Source organism: Triplophysa dalaica, chromosome 6 (genome assembly GCF_015846415.1).
Source record: "Triplophysa dalaica isolate WHDGS20190420 chromosome 6, ASM1584641v1, whole genome shotgun sequence".
Classification (NCBI taxonomy): domain Eukaryota; kingdom Metazoa; phylum Chordata; class Actinopteri; order Cypriniformes; family Nemacheilidae; genus Triplophysa; species Triplophysa dalaica.
The window spans coordinates 21,864,820-21,883,892 of NC_079547.1; the positions used below are offsets into that span (position 1 = coordinate 21,864,820).

General features: G+C 34.0%; 5 protein-coding genes across 5 annotated transcripts; all 5 read right to left on the reverse strand.

Moving 5' to 3' along the window:
• Positions 1 to 991: 991 nt before the first annotated feature.
• Positions 992 to 1,918, reverse strand: LOC130425131 (odorant receptor 131-2-like). Its single transcript, XM_056751202.1, has one exon. It carries the CDS (start codon positions 1,916 to 1,918, stop codon positions 992 to 994), a length of 927 nt encoding a protein of 308 aa, XP_056607180.1.
• A 1,628-nt stretch (positions 1,919 to 3,546) lies between these two features.
• On the reverse strand, positions 3,547 to 4,497 carry LOC130425014 (odorant receptor 131-2-like). The gene has a single exon (XM_056751043.1). It carries the CDS (start codon positions 4,489 to 4,491, stop codon positions 3,547 to 3,549), a length of 945 nt encoding a protein of 314 aa, XP_056607021.1. The 5' UTR covers positions 4,492 to 4,497.
• A 2,102-nt stretch (positions 4,498 to 6,599) lies between these two features.
• LOC130425015 (odorant receptor 131-2-like) lies at positions 6,600 to 8,714 on the reverse strand. Its single transcript, XM_056751045.1, has 2 exons — positions 8,454 to 8,714; positions 6,600 to 7,295 (listed from the first exon to the last, which is right to left on the reverse strand). Exons 1-2 carry the CDS (start codon positions 8,712 to 8,714, stop codon positions 6,600 to 6,602), a joined length of 957 nt encoding a protein of 318 aa, XP_056607023.1.
• A 2,290-nt stretch (positions 8,715 to 11,004) lies between these two features.
• LOC130425016 (odorant receptor 131-2-like) lies at positions 11,005 to 11,955 on the reverse strand. Its single transcript, XM_056751046.1, has one exon. The coding sequence runs from the start codon at positions 11,953 to 11,955 to the stop codon at positions 11,005 to 11,007; it is 951 nt and encodes a 316-aa protein (XP_056607024.1).
• Positions 11,956 to 15,749: 3,794 nt separating this feature from the next.
• On the reverse strand, positions 15,750 to 16,682 carry LOC130425017 (odorant receptor 131-2-like). Its single transcript, XM_056751047.1, has one exon. It carries the CDS (start codon positions 16,584 to 16,586, stop codon positions 15,750 to 15,752), a length of 837 nt encoding a protein of 278 aa, XP_056607025.1. The 5' UTR covers positions 16,587 to 16,682.
• Positions 16,683 to 19,073: the final 2,391 nt, after the last annotated feature.

Genomic DNA, 19,073 nt, shown 5'->3' on the forward strand with positions numbered 1-19,073 from the left:
GATTATAGGTTGGCAATATTGGCAATATTTATTGAAACAAGCCTTGTTGGTGGGGAATCTTGTTTCACTTTATAAAGAGGTTTTTCATTTTTTCTTGTTTATCAGCAATTACAAAAAATCATTTACTTTCTAAAAAGGAAGTTGTTTGTACCCAATTACAAAACTACTGCAAAGAAAAGCAACCAATTGTCAATGGGCCCTATTCACGGGTTACTTCAGCATGTAACGCAAGAACTTTCATCAGTTTCCGGTTGGGGAGACTTAAAGCAGATAGAAATGGAAACTGGGAAAATAGTTATATTTAGCAGATGCTGTTCAATGCGGCACACCACAGTGGTATACAGAAGGAGGATTCATTAAAAAAATCTCTTATTTTGTCTCTCTTAGTTGAGGTATACCTATGATGAAAATGACAGGCCTCTCTCATCTTTTTAAGTGGGAGAACTTGCACAATTGATGTCCGACTAAATACTTTTTTTGCCCCACTGTATGATAGAGAAAAACTACACTAAAAGGTTTCTCCTTGTTATTTTTAATCAAACGCATGCTGTAACTTTATTCACAGTAAACAAACATTTGTGTTTTATTGTAATTCATCTAAAAGTTTTTACATAGCAAAAGTTAAGAAAACAATTAGAAATCATGTCAAATTGTTTAATATACAGTTGTATTCAATGTTTATATTTAGATACATTTATCAGAAGATTTTATCCAAAGGAACTTACAAGTTAGTTAACATTAACAATGAAGCAATATATCAATGTTACATGACAGAACATTCACATGATGCTAACATTTGCATTATAAATAAGGATTGCATTAAAGTCACCTTAGCACATACCAAATGTTTTTACACAATATTGTTCAAATGACATATACATAAATTTGACAATGTGATATAACTAAAGCCTATTGTCTAGTACCCTAATAAAGCACTAAAGTATGTGATGCAACCATATTTATCAGATGTACATGTATTCTTTTTCGACAATTATTTTGTGGCTTTAACTTTAACAATAAATATTCTGCATGTGAAAAGTCCTTTTACGTGTTTATACAAATGTTGATCCCGAACACCGTAAATCAGGGGGCTGAGCAGTCGTGGTGCCATGTTTGTTAGAAGATAATTGAAAAAGGCGATTTTTTTCTGCTCAGACGGTATAAGTGGTAAATAAATCCTGTCTATAAGAGGAGTGATATAAGACAACATACAGAGCAAAAGCTGTATTCCATGTAACATGATGGTGCTCTGGGCCTTTTTAGCCGTTTTATCACTTTTGGCTCTTTTGGCAGTATCCAGCACTCTAACGTAAGTGAATAGAAGAATGAGCCACACGGCAGATGTATAAACCCCGTGTGTACATTTACTTATCACAATATGGTATGGTGTGCTATAGAGATTTGCTGAGCTACAAAGTGCACCTTTAGTAAAAATAGAGACAGGAAGAACGATTGAAAACACAACCAAGTCAGTCAACGCGGGTATAACTCCAACCCCCCAAATGAGAGAGATGAGGATGTACGTCCTGCGTACTGTACAGATCTGAGAGTGATGCAGAGGTTTGCATATGGCGATATAACGCTCGATGGCCATACCAGCCAAAGTCAATGGTGTATTCTTATGAGTTGTTGAACCTATTATTAACAGTAGAATACAGAATGGCACAGGTACATTTTGCCATGCATACGCCATCACAAAAAGAACTACAGTCATAAAAACCATGAGCATATCATTGATAACCAGGTGAATGTATAATATATATCTCGGATCATTATAGAAAGTTGAACTTCTGAAAAATGTGAACACAAATATTCCATTAATGAAGTTTATTGTAATCCCAAGAACAACAACGATGAAATTTCGAGAAAAATACTCTGCGAATCTGTCTTGTGCTCCCTGAAGCACGGTAGAGTTCATTGCTCCTGTCCACTTGAAAACAACTGGGTGGAAGTGGTTTTTATAATCTTTAAAAAATATCGTTGAGAATAGTTGAAAGTTGACTTGTTTGTTCTGATGTTTCTACTAGTTTTATCTGAAATTTAATTAAAAAGGATCAAATGAAAATTAAAAGTTATATACTTACAAATGGTAGACTTAGTTAAAAGAGAACTTAACTCTTTGGTTCGCTCAGTTGATTCGGCTGCAGAAAACAACCAGTTTATATGAGATGAGAATGAGGGAGGGAGGTGTGTGTGGCTAAATATTGTTTCATCATTATTCACCATCGTGTCCTTCTCATTAAAGTTTTTCTTGTCAAACACATATGTTGGCCATTTCTGCATTTAATAAAAGTAATGCACCTTATCATTAAACAAGTGCTCTATGTAGGCTTACTATTTTACGTTTTCAAAAGTCAAATAGCTTTATGTAAGGAACAAACCAAAATGTGTGTCATTCCACACATAAAAGGAAAATAGTTATTAAAGTAATTGTTTAATATTTAAATAAAACACCAAACAACTAATTATTTGTTTGAAATAAAGCATCTAGAAACATCCTTTTAGCTTTGGGGTGATTACAAATCTTTTTAGCTGCAATGTTACATCAAGACATTTGTAAATGACAGAATTCTACAGTTTCCTTCAATAGAGAGGGGAGACCAGTGCTGGCTGTCACGCTTTTCACTGTTGTTTTTATGTTTCAGCTCAGGTTTATTGTGAAATGTCAAATGCCTATATAGGAACATACGTTAAATTATGCCTTTCATGAATGCTTAGGAGAAAAAATTTAAAGTCAATTAAATACACAGTAACTTTTATGGAAACAAGCCTTGTTAGTGGGGAATCTTGTTACACTTTACACAGATGTTTTTCATTTTTACTTGTTTGTCAGTAATTACAAAAAATCATTTACTTTCTAAAATGTAGGTGTTTGTTCCCAATTACAAAACTACTGCTAAGAAAAACAACCAATTGTCAATGGGCCCTATTCACGTGTTACTTCAGCATCTAACAGAAGAAATTTCGTCAGTTTCCGGTTGGGGAGACTTAATGGAGAGAGAAATGGGAAACTGAGAAAATAGTTAAATTAGGCAGATGCTGCACAATGCGGCACACGGTGCGGTTTTACCATATTTGAAATGATGCTTCATAAGATTAGATGTTATTATAACGTTAAGTAAACATGAATAAATATACTGTATATTTAAAGCAAACGAGTATTAAGAAAATTAGCCGTGGCTGTTTTGGCTATTTTAGTGAATAGTTCCTGTAGTAGCACAGGACTTTACCATCGGCTGAAGAAACGGAGGTTTCTGACTGAGCATACTGGAAATACGTCATGCACGGTGGTGAGCCCATTGACATTTGACTCAGAGCTACAGATCGACTGATACAGACTTTGTGTATACCAACAGTGTTTATAAACCTTTTCAAATACATTATATTTGATTTTATTTTAACCACCGTTCCACAAGCTCTTTCCAGTAAATGTAAAAATGAAAGATAACAGAATTGATACACTAATGAATGAAATCTTGTACAGCGTTATCAAAAAAAGGAGAAATATTGAACGAAACTACACTTATGCACTAGACTTATCCATTGTTACTTCTTTAGCTTATTGCCTTTTGGTTCAACTTTAACACTTACAAATCTGCATAAAATCATTCCTTTAATAGACTTTAGAAAATGTTGATCCCGCACACCGTAAATCAGGGGGCTGAGCAGTCGTGGTAACAAGTTTGTTAAAAGATAATTAAAAAAGAGGACTTTTGACAGCACAACAGGTGTAACATCAGAATACATCCTGTCTATAACAGGAGTGATATAAGATAACATAGAGATCAAAAGCTGTATACCATGTAACAGGATGGTGCTCTGGGCTTTTTTAGCCGAGGATTTATCAGTATTGGCTCTTCTGGCAGTAACCAGCACTTTAAAATAAGTGAATACAAGAATCAGCCACACAGCAGATGTATAAAGCCCACGGGTAAGTTTGCCTTGTAGTTCATGGTACGGTGTGTTATACAGTTTTGCAGTACTACAGAAAGCACTTGCAAAGATGGAAGAAGAACGAAAAATTAAAAAGACTATCAAATCAGCCAACGCAGGCATAACTCCAACCCCCCAAATGAGAGAGATGAGGATGTACGTCCTGCGTATTGTACAGATCTGAGCATGATGCAGAGGTTTACAGATGGCGATGTAACGCTCAATGGCCATACCGGCTAAGGTCAATGGAGTATTCTTATGAGTTGCTGAACCTATTATCAACAGTAGAATACAGAATGGCACAGGTACATTTTGCCATGCAAAAGCCATCACAAAAAGAGCCACAGTTATAAAAACCATAAGCATATCATTGATAACCAGGTGAATATATAATATATATCGTGGATCATTGTAGAAAGTTGAACTTTTAAAGAATGTAAACACAAATACTCCGTTGATACAGTTAATAACGACGCCAAGGAAGACAATAGTGAAATTTTTTGCAAAGTTTTCCGCATATCTTTCTGCCGCACTGTACTGAAGCACGGTAGAGTTCATTGTCCTTTTGCACTTAATGTACAATTATTTGAAGAATGGTAAAGCTATATTAGAAAATCCTTTGGTTGAAGTTCTTGTTTGTGTTCAAACAAACTCCACAGTCTGTAAAAGTCCTTCAGGTAGAAATAAATGCACATGTGACATTTGATCTAAATAAAGGGACAAAGAACATAAAATCAATACATTAATAAAAAATCCAAATGTATAACGAACATAAATACGTTTTAAAGAAAGAAAATTTACCTTTTCATGTTGCTAAGTTGACTGAGTGAGCACCAGAGACAATCTGACATGTTTAAATAGTGAAGATAAAGAGAGGGAGAGAGAGAGAGAGAGAGAGATTAAAGATTATAGGTTGGCAATATTGGGGAGGGTCATAGAACACAAATACAAAGAAATGTATTTCGTTGTATACTACACAGAATTAAAATTCATCATAAATAAATGTATGCTGTATAAAGAACAATGATATTCCTATAAAGCATTGATGGTTTTTTTATAATATTGAAATAAATTTCAGCAATGGAATTTTAAATTCCTTTATGTCTTCTGGCAGTGGCATTGCTATGCCCCTTTTAGGTGAGCTTTAGCCACCCTAAAGGTCTAGCTTAGGCCCCCTAAAATATTTTGAGTAATTATGCAATTTGTACAGAAATGATAAATCTCTTTAAGCTGATGGTATAGTCTGTCCGTCCGCGTTCGCGCACCATCCGCAAGACGCAGTTTTCCTCATCAGAGGGGTCTGCAGACTTCCGCACACCACATCTGCGCACAGCCCAAATTTTGAGACTTTGCAGACGAAACGTGTACAAGGTGGCGATAAACACAGAAATTTTGCAGTGTGCAGTTATCGAAGAAGACTGACATAAAAGAAACACGCCGACGCGGAGGAGCCAAAACGCTTCAACAAAGTGTTTGAGTTCAATGGAGAACGAATTTTACTGAATTTTAATGATGTCGGGTGTCTTCACCAAAAATGCATTTAACAGTAACTAAAGTAGCGCCATTACGCCATTAGCCATTAGTTAAACTGTTAAAGTTATTTAATTACAACTCAACAATTGTAGGGATACATGAATATATAGTTTTTCTTTGTTACAAGAATTGTACAAGCATTACAGAGCAATACAAAAGTCTATGTTAAGCCTTAAATTTACATGCTCAATTGTTTTGGCCACTGACCCAAAAGCAATCCGTGTTGGCCTTTATAGATGGATTTTTTTGATGATGGTATCTCTAAAGGCCAAACTGAACAATAGAGGATTCATGTTAAATAAAGGAGGTGATTTACCAGGTCACCTTCAAAATACTGAAAACGTATTATTACTTTCTTTAAGAAACTTTTTTGTCAATAATGGGTGTTTTATTCCAATATTACTATGATTTAGACTAATATGTACAGTAAGTTATCCCTTATAAGACAACAAAACCTTTTTAGTGCCGTCTTACAATGGGTGCAAACTTGTTTTGACAATATCAAGCTTACAGTATAAGCTCCTCTCAGAAATCCAGGTCACCTACAAAGTTCATTCATGCAGTTTTTGAGTTGTTGACAAATATATCGTAAATGTGTCCAACGGGTTTCTGTTCATTGAAATCAAATAAAATATTGACTTACAAATAAAAAAAAACGTAATATACTTAATATTATAATTAATAATTATACTTAAATATTTAATATTGCCTCAGAAATTAACGTAAAGGCATCAAATAATGATAATAAACAAAAGATAAAATGAAAAGGAATTGATTTGATATTGCAAGATAAGAAATAAACAAATAAATAATGAATTTATAAAAAGATTTATCTAAAATTAATCTAAAAAAAGCTAAAAACAAAAGCTAATTTAAAATATTAATACAACTAAAAACAAAACTATAATAACTCTCCCGTGTCCTATGTTTTGAAGGCAAAAATGTATGCTATTTCATATTTCATATTATAGTTATTAATGTTAATAATATAAAATAAATAATATATTACTAACAGTTTGTTTCTTATCACATCATATGACACATATACAGTATATTTATCAACTTTTATAAAGTGCATTACATACACATGGAATAGTCCTATACAAGTTAACCTCATCTTACATTTTGAAGTGTCAAGCTGGTTTTACTCTCTCCATGTTCGAGATAAAATATCTGAGCCAGTAAGTGCGAAATTTCTCGTCCCTGAATCCGTATATCATGGGACTTAGAAACCTTGGAATGATATAAACCAGAAGAAAATTCACGTATCGAATCTCCAGGCTGTACATTGGAAACAGTTGTATGAGTGGAGCTTGCATCGATGGAACAACAAATGCCAACAGGCACAGAAGAAGTTGCACCCCATGCAATAATACAGTGTTTCTGGCTTTTTTGGCAACTACAAGGTCAGTGGACGCGGCACGGGCTGTCAGCAGGATCTTACAGTATGTATAAAATAAAGTTAAGAAGACAAAAGAGAAATAGACACTATCAAAGACTAAGTTCTTGTAATAGATGGAGCGATCTCGGAATAGGAGTGAGTGATCGCAAAATATAGAGGAGCGGAAGAGCGAGGGAGGTTCTTTGACCACAGTGATGAGAAGATCGGTTAGTGAGGGAGTTAAGCTCAGGAGGAAGATTATGAAGATGGTCCACGCTGTGCGTCTGACCGTGCAGATGTGGCTGTAATGCAGGGGGAAGCAGATGGAGATGTAGCGCTCGAGGGCCATGCCCGCCAGGATGAGGGGCGTCGACCGGGTGGTCGTCACAGCTGTCATGATAAGAGGGCAGCAGGTGGATGCCAAGATTTTGGAAAAGGCATAGCTCACCTGATGGAAAAGGAAGAGGATTGTAACATCGTTAAAATGTTTTGTAAATCTTGTTTTATCAAAATAGTTTATCTGATTTTTACAAATAGTTATAAGTTTCAACTAGATTTATAAGTTCTAGTTCAAAATAGTAAAAAGATGTCTGACGACTTTGGCACCATTTGGATTTTAATTCAACATTTTAAAGAATCATTTAAACATTTGTTTTATTTTAGTGTGAGGAAATGTGTAGCAAATCTTTAGTAGTAGTAAACTTCTTTTTTTACTCCTCAAAAATATAATTGATGTACTTTTCAGAAAGGAACTACTTGTGTACTTAAAGTTTGCTACTGTAACACTTTAAGTACTTTAAAGTTAATTTGTAAAAAAAAGTGGACCACCTTGTCTCAAGTAGTATTGAAACAGTACATTAAAACTATACTAGTACTAGAACTTACAACATCAATTTTACACAAAAATATACATGACCTTTGCTTAAGCATACTTAATAAAATAAACGTACTTTCTTTTGCAAGAGAATTTCTAAGAACTCCAAATTACAGGCACAGATCTTAAATGTGAAAACAATTTAAACCGGTACAACCCAAAAGACTTCATCCAGATTTAATGTTAATATAAATAAAACTAGCAGATCATCTTAAATCCCACCAGGTTGGGCAAGATATATTTTGAACATTTAATATAAACTTAACTTAAACATTTATTCACTTCCATTTATACAGACACATTTCATTTTAATAACTAACTATTACTATTTTGGTCAAGATTTAAGTGCAGCACTTTGTACAACAGACAACAAAAATTATTTGCACACTTAAATCGCACAAAAATCTATGCACATTCTTACACATCATATGAAACACCTAACCAAGTGTTCTATGTTGTTATTTAATTTAAATACATTCAATCCGACGTTTTAATCCATAAGAGTTGGAATATGTGGCCCTGTGTGTGAAAACCAAGTCAGTTTTTGTGATTTACTGTTTTCTACATAAAATCATGCTACATAATGTAAAGAACATATAACCTTGATATCTTTAACTTTGACTGAATAAAGCCTTGTCAAAGATTGAAATCATAATGAATTTAATGGTTGAAATCAAACTTTGATGCTCATTATTGTCACAGTTTGTTCGCCCATTCCATCTTAATACTGACCACATACAAAGCAGTGACCAGCGTCAGTTGCACAGCATCATTGATGACCATGCAGATGAACATGATATAACGTGGATCTTCATAGAAGAAGCTGTGCTTTCGAAAAGTGGTCACCATGCTGCAGTTAAGCATGCTTAGAGCCAACCACACCAGCATGGCCACAATGTTTTTAGTGAGAGCCGCTGCGAAGCTGTCCCGGGGTATGATGTTTTGAATGAGCCCACTGGAGTTAACATAATCTGAGACAGAACTGGAGTTCATGTTTTAAACCTAAGATGATAAAATGGACATTATGGACTTAATATCACATTACATGCATAACAACAGATACAGTACATAATATGATGCAGTCATACAATGAAATTAATTAAGATACATTGCTATACAGATAAATAAGTGCACCAAATTGTTTTTTATACCCCCACAGAAACAAATTATACAAACGAGTTTCATAACACCATCCTCCATAATGTGATACAGTGCGTCAAGTTCCCTTATTTAAAGACAACCAATATTAAAGTCGGTGTCTACCGTTTAGGTGTTTTATTTGATCAAACCAATACTCTTACCTAAAATGCCTCCTATCACGTCCTGGCAGTGGTGTCGTACGGTGGGTTTGATATGTATATATACTGTATGTGTTATGGAAGAAGACTGTTGATTGGTAAAGTTGCTCTCTAGAGGTTTTTCATTTAACTCCAGTTTTCTGTATTCCTCAAAGACAGACAGAAAGTGGTAATTTTAGATTAGATTCAACTTTATTGTCATTACACATATACAGGTACAGTGTAACGAAATGTAGTTTAGGTCTAACCAGAAGTGCAATTAGCAAGTGCAGATATACAGTGTGAATAAATACAGAATACAATATTAGGAAAATAATTTACGATGGGCATGTACTATGAAAATATGACAATCGGTATGTACTATGAACAATATATACAGAAGGCTATATACTGTGAACATTAATGTACAGGAGGTTATGAACAGATAACAATATAGACTATACAATAGTGCAAGTGACTTGAGTGTGCATTAGTTACAGACATTAGCTATTAAAGTTACAGTGCAGTAGATGAGTTAATGTGGTTATTAAAGGTACGGTGCAATACATGAGTAGATGCAGATATACAGTTACAGTGCAGTAGATGAGTTAATGCAGTTATTAAAGTTACAGTGCAGTAGATGAGTTAATGTGGTTATTAAAGGTACGGTGCAATACATGAGTAGATGCAGATATACAGTCACAGTGCAGTAGATGAGTTAAAGCAGTTATTGAAGTTATAGTGCAATAGATGAGTAGATGCAGTTAGTTATGCGATAGATGCAATAGATGAGTTACAGTGCAGTAGGTGAGTTAGTGCAGTTATTAAAGTTACAGTGCAGTAGATGAGTTATAGACTGTAAAATATAGATGAGTAGATGAGTTATAGACTGAACACATAGACTGTAAAATATCATTTTTACACTTCTCTCAACACAAAAGATCTTTTAAAAAAAGATGAAAATCATTTAATCTAAAAGGACTCACAGTAAAACAAACTGATCAGTATGTGTGTTCCACAAAACGTGATCTTGGAGTTATAAAACGTTAAAATGTAATTTATGTGCATCATTATAATTAAAATAGATTTTTTTTAATATAAAATTAAAATATGTTTTTAAAACAATCCTAGTTCTTAAAATATGTCTTATTTATTATTTATTATATTTATTTATATAATTATCGCTGTACTGTATGTATATGTAAGAACTCCTATTAAAAGTCTTTCAAAATTTCCACATTTTAAAGAAAATATGGTAACATAATAAAGTTGTTGTTGTAAACTTTAGTAAATGCTTTTGCCAACATGAACCATAAATAATATAACTGTAAGAAATGTAATTAAATGAAATTTTACTGTTTTTGAAAACGGTTAAAAAACGTAAAATAATAGTTTATTTAAATATAAAAGACTGCAAATTGATAAGAAAAACATTAAAACTATGTATTTTTTACATGACCAAACGGTTATTTTGCTGTATTTTAAAATGTATTTAGCTATTAATAACCCTTCTAAATGTAAGTTAGCTGCACATGCAGTTGTTTATGTAACTTCATTGTGCATTACCTTAAGTTAACATGTCCAAACTTTGATTTTAAATAGACTGTATTTGTAAACACTGAAATAACATGAACTAAGATTAATAAATTAATACAATTATTGTTTATTGTTAGTTTACTTTAAGTTTATACATGAACTAAATACAACAATACAAATACAACATTAATAAAAAATACAACCTTTTTGGAAGTGTTACCAAAAATACATACATACCTCTCTTGATTTTGATATTTTTATAAAGGCACCTTTTTTTCCAAAATCATCCTATGAAACCACACAAAGTGTGAGAAATTGCTACTTAATCTCTGCATATAGCAAAACATATTTCATGATCATTTAAAACTAATATTTTCCAAAAATGTAAGCAACAATTTATTACAAAAAAATATGATTATCAATCAAAATAATTCCCACAATAGGTCAAGAGTGGCAAACTAAAGAGCCATTTATTCGTCTTCATTGTTACATTCTGCTTTCGTGTCTACTTGATGCCGGTTGCACACAAAATACCTTTTCAGATATTTCCGGAACTTTTTATCCCGGACTCCGTATATAATCGGACTCAAAAAGCGAGGGAGGATATAGACAATTAGATAGTTGGCAAAACGGATTTCAAGGATGCGTCCCGGGAAGATGATGTGCAGCACGGACTCCACGCTGGGAGAGACGTACGAGAGCATGCACATTATTAACTGCACCCCATGGAGCAAGATGGTGTTGGTGGCACGTTTGGCTGAGTTCTTCTCGGTGGAGTGGGCACGAGCGGTGCACATGATCCGCAGATATGTGCTCAACAGCGTCAAGAAAACCAGAGAGAAGTAAATCCCATCGAAGGCCTGCCGTTTATAAAGCAACATCGGGTCTTTGAACACATTAGGCCTGAGACAAAAGACAGTGGTTTGAAAAAAACTAAGAGGTTCTTTGGCTAAAGTAACAAACAGGTCTGTGATGTCAGGGACCACGGATACAAACCAAATTACCCCTATTAATACGTAAGCACGGCGCACGGTGCAGATCTGAGCGTGGTGGAGTGGATGGCAGATGGCGATGTAGCGTTCGATGGCCATGCCTGCCAGATTGACAGGTGTGCTGCGGGTGGTGAACACAGCCACCAGGATGAAAAAACAACACACGCTTACGCTAATAGAATACAAAGTGTAACTAACCACAAACAGTGAAATGGTTACGGTCAGTTGCACCGCGTCATTTATGACCATGTGAATGAAAAGAATATAGCGGGGGTCTTCGTAAAAGATTTGGTGCCTGAAGAAAGTGACCACCACGGTACCGTTGATGTAGCTGAGAAGGACCCACACCAGGACCACAATGAAGTTCTTTGCGAAGGCCGTGGAGAACGTATCTCTTCCCAGGAGTTGTGGGGCACCTGTTGAGTTCATAGTAAATGGCAGATCTGCAAAAAAAGATATGAACAGATTGAGATCTTTTATAGAAAAAAACTATTCATTGGGCTTTTTAAATGATTTCAATCCATGTATGTCAGGGTTACATAGGAACATGATGCATGGGAACTTTACAAAAATTAACCATGGTTCAATTATAGTAAACAAAAATCTTTCGTTTTGCTTTGTTTTGTTTTGTTTGTACACTGTAAACCTGCAAGTTGATAATACAAAAAAATTAAGGCATATGGTTGCCTCAAATTTTTTGAATTTAAGAGGTTCTTGGTTTAAGTAATTAGATTTTGATAAGTGTTAAACTATAGTCCTTAATATGTCTTAGTAAGCAAGACTTAAATATTTAACTAATCCTTCTCATGAAATTAAGTTGACAGAATAAAGGACACAAATATATATATTAACGTTTTTAAACTCAATTCTTTCAGTTTCTTTATTTTACATGCGTCTTTATGTGCATAAATCAAACACCTTGACTAATGCAACCCAAAATGAGCAAGAAGAGACTGATCTCAGAACTGGCATTAGCACAACACCTGATACAGGTTACATTTAGCCTCCCACAGCATAAGCACATGCACCATTCTTCTGAACAAGGGTTACCACAAAACGTAAAAACTCTTCTAAATACCCAAAATAAGTGAACATTAAGCACAACCAAGTCTTTAACTTTACTGAAAAACAGAAAACTTTTCATTTTTGAAAGTATACTCTCCTAATGCAGTCCTTCTCGACCAATTGTGTTGAATTAAATTTTTTCAATTAATTCAATTTAACAAGGAGCAAATCAGTCTTTATGAGTTTTAGTCTAGACTTTAACTTAATCTAAAATAAATAATCATTATACTTTACTCAAAAGTAAAAATGTGTTTCAGGAACTGTTTTTTTCAGTAAAACTATATGGTAAACTGCCATCAAACATCAAAACATTTACAATAATAAAACAGTGTTTCCAAGAGTCCTTAAACACTGATGTTCAAATATAACAGTTTCAACTGTTCATCATTTTAGTCATTGCATATCTCACACTTGTATTTGTTATCATTTTATCATGTATTTGCTACTTTTTTTTAAACGTCTGTGGTAAATCCCACAGTTAATACAACGCAGAAGCAGGGATCAAAGCATAATAGTAAAGCAGAACCTAAAATGTCAGCACTTCGATCAAATTTCTTCCAATTAAAATATTTTTGTAACATTTTCATGCTACTACCTCAGGCACTTTTTATTGTAAAACAATATACATCTCAAAAATTTGAATACCATGAAAAAGGTCAATAATTTTTGTCACTCATTTCATAAAGTGAAACCCATATATTATATAGATTCATTACACATAGAGTGAAATATGTTAAGTCTTTATTTATTGAAATTTTGATGATTATGACAATGATTATGAATACCCAAAATTCAGTGTATCAGAAAATTTGAATAGTACATAAGATCAATAAAAAAGGATATTTTAAACAGGAATGTCTGACTTTTGAAAAGTATGTTCATTTCTATGCACTCAGTACTTGGTTGGGCCTCCTTTTGCATGAATTATTGCATCAATTTCAGCTCAGGCTGATGGAAGCTTTGATAGTTGCTTACATTTCTGTTTAAAATATCATTTTTTATTGATCTTATGTAATATTTGAATTTTCTGAAACACACAATTTTGGGTTTTCATTATCATATGTCATAATCATCAAATTTTCAATAAATAAAGGCTTGGAATATTTCACTTTATATGTGTAATGAATTTATATAATATATGGGTTTCATTTTCTGAAATAAGTGACAAAAAATACTGACCTTTTTCATGATATTCAAATTTCTTTAGATGTACCTGTAATAACATAAATTACTAATTTTGTTAATCATTATGTTTTCATCATAAATAAAAGGAAACTATAGAAACATATCCAAAGTAACATATCCAAAGAGAATATACTCTCTACAACTGTACAGATAAATCTAGATTCAAGTAAAGCCGCATATTCAGCATTTCATCCTGTAAAGGAACAGACACTCTTATTAGAAAGCAGTAATATTATAAAGATCATAATCAGCATTATACAGCATCTATAAAATATAAAGTATTGAAGTATAAAATGTAAAGATTAAAAATGAATTGTTCCGTTCATATAGAGTTCAAGTGACAGGTCTGACCTTTGTTCAGTCTCAGCTTAACAAGCATCCATCCTGGCAAAAACACAACATCTCTTAAATGCAAGCACACTCTGAGTGAGGATGATGAGAACAGTGATGTCACAAACCACTGGGGGGAATAAAAATGAATGCCAAATTGAAACCTGATTTGCAGAACATTAAAATAATAGTTTACCCCAAAAATGTTGTTATCATTTACTCAGCCTCTTGTGATTTGAGTTTCTTTTGCAGATCAAACAAAAAAACATATTTTAAAGAATGTTGGGAACCAATCAACTGCGGTACCCATTGACTTTCATTGTTTTTTGGTACAATAGAAGTGAACAGAACCGACATTGTGTTTACAAACATTTTTCAAAATATCTTCTTTAGTGGACTGCAGAAGAAAGAAAGTCATTCAGATTTGAAATGACAAGAGGGTGAGTAAATGTTGTTTTGGTGGGGTGAGCTTCCCTTTTAAAAAATATAAATTTCTTAATCAAACTTATTTCTTGTAATGTTTGCTTGTGTGGGCCTCATAGTTTGCTTTTGCATCATCCAATGCAGTTTTTTCTTTTACTTATTCAAGAAGAATGTGCATGTACTGTAAAACATGTTACAAATGAATAAATTCAAAATTATTTAGTGATTTTGAAGCACTGTGCATTAACACGGAGCCCTGATGTGGGGATATTTGAAAAATTGATTTGAGTGCCCACTGGGCAAAGTGGCATAGACTGGTGGGTGACATTTACTTGCCGGGCACTGCCATGTTGTGCAAGTAAGTTCACAAGTCTTAGTTGTAAAGATTAGATGCTTCAACAAATACATTTAAAAAAAAAATACTTATTAATGTATTTTGCTTTGGTCTAGATAAACTCTGTCCTACAACAAACAGTTGGACCTACACAGAGAAACAGTTTGTGTCGCCATCCTCAAGTCAATCTTAATTTTACAGCCTCACCAGAAATTGTTGAAACTGTGACATGATTACACTGGATAAAAGTATTGGGACGCGCCATTCTAATGAACAGGTTTGACTACTTTAGTAATTATAAATTATTTTCTAGAGAAATATGTGCTTCTAATTTAATATGAACAGTTTGGGCAGGACCCTTTTCAGGACGATGCCCATGAGCACAAAGCAAGATTTATAATGAAACGATTGATGGAAGAACTTGACAGCTCGGAATTAACTTGACAGACCTGAAACACTCATCACCCAAACCCACCAATGACTTGTACACAGGGATGCTGTGTTTTTCGTGACAAAGAAGACCCATGCAACAAAGATGGAAACAAAAATCTTTAATATGGTATTGTACCATATTAATGCCTTTAATATTAGTTTTGATTGGAATTACTGGAAAACGTAAATGTTTTTGTTTATTATTTGTTAATATAGCGTACATTGAAACATTTAAGTACTTAATCGCCATACATGGACAACAAGCTGTTTATGTTAGTAGATTAATGACTAAATCGCTCTATTCTTTCATATAACAATTCATATCTGACGCCAATGTGCAGATTGAATTTACGATAATTTCTTTAACATGTTACACAGTTCACATTCAAATTATGTTTGTAGTTTCAAGTCAGCGTTTAACCATCATTTTTCTCTCCCATCACATAACTCACACCTATTTACCGGGAACTTTCTCTAAATCTTTGTCAGTCCGTAAAGTTGTAATTCTCCTCCTCGTTTTGAACGCTGTGCACAGCAAATATCTTTTCATGTAGTTACAAAACGTTTGATCTCTCAATCCATACACAATAGGACTGATAAACCTGGGCATGATCTGGATCACTAAATAACTCGCGAATCTCATCTCCAGTACAAACATGGGGAAGACATACAGAAGCAACCTGTCCATAAAGGGCCCTATGAATGTCAGCATGCACATCAGGAGCTGAATCCCGTGTAGGATGATGGTGCTCCGAGCTTTACGTGCGTCCGAGTTTACGGCCCTCGCCACATTCATGATCTTCACATAAGTAAAGACGATGATGATCCACACAAAGGACAGGTAACCAATATACACCACAGTTCTCTTTTCGATCATGAATGGGCTACTAAACAGATAATCTCTAAAGCAAAAGATGTTGCTGTGGAAAAACGATATCGGCTGTGTGGCTAAAAGTATGAACAGGTCCGGCAGAACCTGGATGGCACTCAAAACCCAGATCACCCCAATTAGGGTGTACGTTTTAGGTACAGTACAAATTTGGGTGTGCCGCAGGGGGTTGCAAATAGCGATGTAGCGCTCTATCGCCATGGTAGCGAGGTTCAGCGGCGTGTTAAGTGTTGTGAATATGGCGGTCATCAGTAGAACACAGCAGAAGGAGACGTTCAGAGTAAACACGATGTAGCTTAAGATGTGCAGAAGACCGGCGATGGTGAGTTGAATAATGTCGTTCAGCACCATGTGGATGAAGAGGATGTAGCGAGGGTTTCCGGTGAAGATCTCGTGCTTCATGAAGGTGTGGACCAGCGTGCTGTTGATGTAGTTGATGGAGATGCATAAACCCACAACAATGACATTCTTGGTCAGAGCTACGCTGAAGGTGTCCCGTAAAACCTTGCTTTGTGTAATGTTAGCATCCAGTGAAAAGTTCATCTTTGTTAGCTTCTGACACACAGTGTTTCTGAAATTACAGAAGAAAAAACAAACAGTTGATCATATTAAATAGCCCAAGAAACACATAAAGTTTAGTCATCTTGACAATACCTTGACTCTTTGGTGAGGCGGAGGAGTACCTGAAATCTTTGAACTTTACGTGCTTTTATACCATGCGACATGAGTCTCGGGAATGGAGGTCAACCTAACTGTGAAGACCAATGAAGAACATTTATGTCCCAAGATGTCAACTGATAACTCAACATTACTCCAGTTATTCATGCTGCTACGATGTTTATGGTACAATTCGAGAAATAAAAGATCTTCCTGATGCTAACCTAGTTATCAAAAGATAGTTCATCAAAAATAAAAAATCTGTCATCATTTACTCTCATTTACTTTGGTTTCAAAAGTGTTTGCATTTCTTTGTTCCAATGAACACAGAGAAATTTATGGAAGAATGTTAGCAATTTTCAGTTATGGGACGTCATCCAGTACCATAGTAGAGATACAAATATTGTATTCTTGTGTTCTGTTGAACACATAATGAGATATTATGAAGAATTTAGGAGTTCTCGGGCACCTTTGACTACCATTTAATTCTTCCTACTATGGTTGTCAATTATGTCCCGGGACTGAAAACATTCTTCCACATATCTTTCTTTGGGTTCATCGGAACAAAGTAATTTATACAGGTAGGAAATTACATGAGCGTGAGTTAATGATGACAGAATTTTCATTTTTGGAGGAGCTATCCTTTTAAGCACTAGCTGGGGTGCAACTTGATCATTTAGTTCTTTCAGTCAAACCAGACAAACCATCCTCCAGTGAGAATTTTATTCTGACATTTAACCTCCACCCTAAATCCTCATATCACACTTTCTACTGTAAGCCAACAGTATTTCATTCTATATTTAACATTAGTTAATGCATTAGTTAACACGATCTAATAATGAGCAATATAGTTTATCAGCAATGATTAATCTTTGTTAAAGTTAGATAATGCCAATACAGTAATTCATATTATATGCATTAACTTTTGATAGAATTTTTTTCATTAATTTCTGGAATTAACATGAACTAAGATTAATAAATGATATTGATATTGATGATGAATGATAACTAAATTAACATTGTCAAAAAAATTTGTTTTTACTGTGTTTTTGTTTTAAATAAGTATTGTTGGGGTAGTTAGCTGTATTTTTTGACATTATTACTTAATCAAAACAAACCAACTGCAGTTTAATTGAAATCACCTGGAATGCATAGTAAAAAAAATCTGAATAATCTTTTTTTTGCAAATAAATTAAGACATTAAATAGACATTTTGTTCATGCATTAAATCATGAACAAAATGAAATGCATTAAATTAAACAACTGCAAGGAATTATTATTATTTCTAATGTTGTTGATAAATAATAATATACTAATTAGCAGTTTTAAGAGAATCCCAATATTATGATTAAATTAGATTGAATATTGTTTCATAGTTGTATTTACATGTTTATTTAAATGTATTTCAATAATATTGTTGAAATATCTGTATGTCAGTTGCTTGTGCAACCATTTTAAAAACTTTTCTTAAATCCTCAGCTACACACACAAAAAACATGAAGAAAATACTGTGTTTCCAGCATTAAAATGTGATTCAAATATAAATCCATAATTTTAATGATGTGCTTATAAATTATTTTAAATCTATTAAATTTGCTTTGGGCAATTTACTTTTGTTGATCAATCTTAGGGCAACAAAATAAAGGGTTTAAGGCAGTTAATTTACATCTTCTTGATTGTGATTTAAAAATGGCCAAAAAGTCTCTCTGGAAAATAATGCCCTTTCATTTTAAGTGTTTATGTTTCTAATAAAGGGAATAATTATTCACATCACACATGGTGGTATAAACATCTGAGTATTGACCTGTGAGTCAGCGTATGTTTAAGGTAATTAACACCCTGCCACTAACACTGGCGGGAATCTCTGACATTTCACAGCCTCCTGTGAGTGTTAAGTCGGAGACAAAGACAGCGCTGAGACGACTCCAGGGATCTCATTGACATACACAGACAAAGGTCAATACTGCCAGGAACGCTTTTTCTCAGAAGATTGTGTCCAAGGGAGTTATTAGGATGTCCACTGAGAGATGAAGAAAGGTTCATGGAACTGATAAGGGACTTTCTCTAAAATGTTTAAAGGTCTTATGGCATCAAGAGAGATTTTGTTTTGAAAAGTTGGTCTGCTTTTAGATTACACAACGAATGATGTAAATGTTGATCAATGAGTTTGTATGTTTGATAAAGTTTAAGAGGTTGTAATAGAGATCTGCTCCAGCATGATTTTCAGAATGA